This window comes from Frankliniella occidentalis, unplaced genomic scaffold (assembly GCF_000697945.3).
Source record: "Frankliniella occidentalis isolate FOCC.00 unplaced genomic scaffold, Focc_3.1 Scaffold10, whole genome shotgun sequence".
NCBI lineage: Eukaryota > Metazoa > Arthropoda > Insecta > Thysanoptera > Thripidae > Frankliniella > Frankliniella occidentalis.
In genome coordinates, this window is record NW_026267140.1 from 949,071 (window position 1) to 954,061 (window position 4,991).

Genomic DNA, 4,991 nt, shown 5'->3' on the forward strand with positions numbered 1-4,991 from the left:
CCAGGCCAGGACGGCCACCCTCCTCCAAGCAGAAAGTACCCCGGTCGTTCCTCTGGCGAGGCCTTCGGACAGAGCGGCACTGAGGCCTATAGGTAATGGCCGTCGCACAGCCATGAGTCACGTGACACGGGATGGCCGAGGCCCCGCCGCCGTGCTCGCGGAGTGAGTCACGGAGGAGGCCGTCCGTCCTGAGTCACAGCGCAGCAGCAGCAGCAGCGCAGCAGCCGCGAGCACGGCCAACATTTTGAACGAGTGGCGCGGACGGCGGGGGCCCGGCCCAGAACGGCACCGGGGCGCTGCGAGCCAGGGCCACCATGCCGCCATACCGCCGCCTGACCGGACGGGGCGGGACACCGCTGAGCGGGGTTGGCATGCCTGACTCACAGCAGGCCGCGCAACGCTACGCCGCCATGGGCCACGCACCACCAGGCCTGCAGCTGACCGAAATACGCCCGTCGGACTGGCGGCCGGGGCGGGGCGGGCGATGCCACTGGCATGGTCGACAGAGGGGCGGGCCGCGGATAAGAAGAGGGTGGGGAGAAGTTTTCAAGAGGAAGTCCACAACTGTGGTCTGCATGTACCTTGCGGCATTTAACACAAGTTATAGGCAGTACAACAGACAAGTAACTATTGTCCCAGTACTTCAAAATACACGTTTTAAATAAACGTCATACAAAATTGCTGGCTTGTATTGCAGGCATTAATACAGGCATAAACTGGCTTCCGAGTGTGAGCGAAATGGTGAGGTGAAGCACCTAGCCAAGACACATTCGCCAACCTCCTCACATTCGGCACACAAAGAACGCTGCAGCACACAGACCACGCAGGGCTCCACGCGAATGCTGCTGGCAGCGCAGAGCGGAGAGGGAGGCAGCGTTGTGGGCGCAACCCTTCGCTCGCCTTCGTCGCTGCGGTGGCCCTGGCCTAGGGCGAGCCGCTCAGCCGATAGGTAGGCAACCTCGCTGCGCTGCGCGCACCACGCGAATGCTGCTGGCAGCGCAGAGCGGAGAGGGAGGCAGCGTTGTGGGCGCAACCCTTCGCTCGCCTTCGTCGCTGCGGTGGCCCTGGCCTAGGGCGAGCCGCTCAGCCGATACATAGCTAGGCAACCTCGCTGCGCTGCGCGCAGAAGTGTCCGGCCGGGGTGCTTACCCGCACGGCGCTCCGATGGGTGAAGGTGGCCCCGCTACGCGAGCCCGAGGCGCGGTGCTCAGCCTGTAGATGGGCAACCTCGCTGGGCTGCTCCCAGGAGTGCCCGGCGGGGGTGCCTACCCGCACGGCGCTCCGATGGGTGAAGGTGGCCCCGCTACGCGAGCCCGAGGCGCGGTGCTCAGCCTGTAGATAGGCAACCTCGCTCGGCTGCTCGCAGGAGTATCCGGCGGGGGTGTCGACCCGCACGGCGCTCCGATGGGGGGAGGTGGCCCCGCCGCGCGAGGGCGAGGCGAGGCGGGCGCGGGCCCCCTCAGCCTGTAGATAGGCAACCTCACTGGGCTGCTCGCAGGGGTGTCCGGCGGGGATGCCTACTGGCAAGGCGCTCTGGTGAATGGCAGCGCGAGGCGGACCGCTCAGCCTGGTCATAACAGGGCGGAGGGCGGAGAAGGGCATAGGTTGCGGGGGGTGGCGCACTACTGTGCGTCGTACGTCAGCAGGGCTCGTTGGTTACAGTAACGTAAATGTAGTAAACCTATACTTATTGCATACAAATGGATTATGTGGGTTTAGGTGTAGGCACAGAAAAATGTGCGACGTGGAAAAGTCTAATTTCCTCGCGTTCCTCCACAAACAAATAATATTTTTCGAAAACCGAGACTAGAATTGCGAGCGCTCTCGCACAGACCCAGCCGCTCTTCGGGCCTGCTCCCCCTCTCTCGCGCCGGCTGCCACCACCCGCTCGCCTCCTCCCTCCTCTGCCCCTCTCTCATAAGGCCTCCTACTCCGCTCCGACTCCCTCTGTCTCTCTCTCTCTCTCTCTCTCCTCTCTCTCTCTCTCTCTCTCTCTCTCTCTCTCTCTCGCTTTCCCTCTCCCTCCTCGTATTCTCCGACCCTCTCTGCTCTCTCTTTGTCCCACTCGCAGCAAACAGAGAGCGCCTGTTCCCCTTCGCACCGTCCGCGCGGGCCCCGCACACGTGCAAGCGAGTTGGAAGAGAAAGACCCTCTCTGTCTCTCTCTTGTGTCGCCCCGCGTCGTCCCTTCCCCGTGCCCTCCCGTTGGGCGGAATTAGAGAGAGACGGAGAGGGAGGGAAGAGGCGGGCAGGGGCGGGAGGATGGAGGGAGGGGAGAGGGGAGGAGCGGGGTGGGTTCCTTGCTCCGCTCAACTTGAGTCATCACGAGCACATTCAAGATGTACGCTCAATCCAGCATGAGGGTGGGACAGACTGATTGTCACTCCGACCCCCGAAATCCCCACCCCCTTTTCCTTCTCTCTCTCTCTCTCTCTCTACCCGAAACCATACCAATCAAATAGTCAACCATCAACCAAGCACTGTCCTCAAAACCAGCACCACCGCCAGAATGGCTGATTCATCCAAGAAGTCGAAGGAAACCTCGCAGGCTTATTTTCAAAACAGATGATAAGGTTCTGTTCAGTGTATCACCGTGAGTCGACTTTTATTTGGTCATGAGTTGGGCATTACTACTGACTGCGCAAGAGCAAGTCAAACATGAAATTCGATTCAATCCCTAGTTTTACAGTTTAAACTGCAAAACCGAAAAGTTTTACAGTTTGAACAGAAACTAAAAAAGTTACACAGATTGAACTTTCAAACTAGCCCTAAACAGTTGCGCAGTTGAAACAGTAGAACGATTCAGTTTTTCAGTTTCGCAGTTTAAACAGTTCTAAATTGTTGTTCTACAGTTTGATTTGCAGTGCAGGTTTTGAACCTCAGGCCTCAGGTCAGGATGGACAAGCTACCGGGAATTACCTGCGAGAACGGTCTGGAACCCGGTGGGGGTGGGTGACATATGCATTCAATGCGTCCAGCGCAGTTTTTTTATGTTTTAGAAAAACACTACAAAATTTTGACGGTAGTTATTTGCGTCATGAATGTTCATCTCATCTCAAGCGACTAATTGGTTATCAAAGTGACAAATAGTGACGACTGTATCATCTCATCCCCTGTGACACTCGATACTTTGTTGTCACGGGACAAATCGGTCTACCAGTGCAGCAAGAGAGCCAGGCCCAAGTTGACTCCGAGGCAAAGCGGACGGCGTCGTCCCTGCTGCGATCGGGGCTGGGTCCCGGTCCGGTAGGCCACGGTGCGCGTCGGTCGGTGTAGTCCCCGGCCCCGGGAGGCCAGGACCCGGTAGGCCCGGGCCGGGCAGTCTGTCGAGCGGCGCCTGCCTGGATGCCGTTTTCACCGCCGACTTGCCCCTTCGCACAACGCCCATTACTTTTGCTCTCGCTGGGCAGAAGCGGGTCCGCCGCGTGTCGCGAGGGTAGGCCAGCACGTGGGGCAGGTCAGTGCCTCTGGCGGCGCGGCGTAGGGCCATAAACACACAGGTGCATACGAAAGCAAACAATTGTTCTAGCGGGCGCCGCCCTCCCCTCCCCTCCCCCTCGCACATTTAAAGAGGAACTGTCGCCATGAATGGCGGGTGGGAGAGGCCCGGCCGGCCCTTGTGAATGGTGCAGATTCAAGGTGAAGTATGCCGACCGCAAGCCGAGCTAGCAGCAGCAGCGTCTGAGTGGGCCACCCTATCCTGCCCCGCTCCCCCTTTCCCTCCGCGGGCCCTGGTGCGGGCGTCCGCCGCCAGGGCGCAGCACGGCTCGGCGGCGCCCGCCTAGCGCCAGCGCGGCCGGGCGGGGGCGGCGGGGAGGGGGAGAGGGGAGGGCGAAGGAGTCCCTCCAGGCCGGCCGGCCGTGCCGCGGGGGCGGGGGCGGGGGAGGGAAAGGAGCAAGCCTGGAGGGAGGGACCGATGTTGGGCAAGAACCGCTGAGGTGGCCGTCATCCCCAGGACGACGGTCTCCCACAGGAGGGACGGGGGGTGCGGAATGGAAAGGAGGCCGAGAAGGGGAGGAAAGGCTCCAAGAGGCACCTATTTTCCATTTCGGACTAGGTCCTCGACGGCGTCCTGGACCGAGCGCGTCCCGGGAGCGGAGGGGGGACTGCGACCCCCCACAGGGGGACAGGGGCTGGAGAGGGCGGTGTGGGCGGCCGGCAGAGATTAGGCACGAAGCCGGCAGGGCGTGGCGGCCCAAGGTCACTCGCCGCCCGCTACGGTAGTCGTCCCGTCCCGTCCCGTCGCGTTCACCCCCTCATCTCTCGCTCATACTGACACGCCACCAAGTCTGGCGGCATACGGGGTCCGGCCGGGCCGGGCCGGCAGCGCGGCGGCCACTACACCATACGCTGCCGCGCCGGCAGAAGGGGTGACGTCACGGCGATCAGCTGACTGTGCGCTTGAATGCGCGCCGTGTCGCCCCGCTATCGATTTCACATGAAAAGCAAGAATACGTGTCGGGCCTGAGCGGCGCGGCGCTGTGTGGAGCCGCCGCCGCCGGCTGGGCCACAACACAACACGGTCGCGTCCCGCGTGGTCTCCCGCGCGCCGGCCCGGGACTTCCCTCCGAGGAGCGCCGCCGGCGAAACGGGGAGTGGGGGAGGGGACATGATGGGAGAAACGGGAGGGGGGAAGGGGTCCGGCTTTAGCGTGAAGCGAGGGAGCATTCTGAGACAGTCCCCAAGACTGTCTTTACCAGAAGGGAGAAATCCCTCCCCTATTTCGACCGGCTCTGGTTTATTTGGATCAGTCAATCTGGACATTTGTATGGAGGTGACAAACTACTTGTTAACAGATAGTACCTTAAACCATTTTCACCGAACATTTAGTACAAGAAGACGTAAGATGTCATAGCTAGTTTAACTCTCGATTAGAAGAGAAAGTGATGTACAACCAATCGCTAGACAAATGGTACATGGTACATATGGTACTACCGGGTACTACACTACATACATTATGGTGAAGGGGGGGTGAAGGGGAGGGAAAGAGAG

At 60.8% G+C, this 4,991-nt stretch overlaps 1 protein-coding gene across 1 annotated transcript in view; it reads left to right on the top strand.

The window, feature by feature from the left end:
- The first annotated feature begins 751 nt into the window (after nucleotides 1–751).
- The window catches only part of LOC113203998 (probable tubulin polyglutamylase ttll-15), a 29,862-nt gene continuing 25,622 nt past the window's right edge, over nucleotides 752–4,991 (top strand). The window contains exon 1 of the mRNA XM_052277499.1: nucleotides 752–949. Coding sequence (XP_052133459.1) covers nucleotides 840–949 — 110 coding nt within the window. The 5' untranslated portion in view covers nucleotides 752–839. The remainder of the gene's footprint in view (nucleotides 950–4,991) is intronic.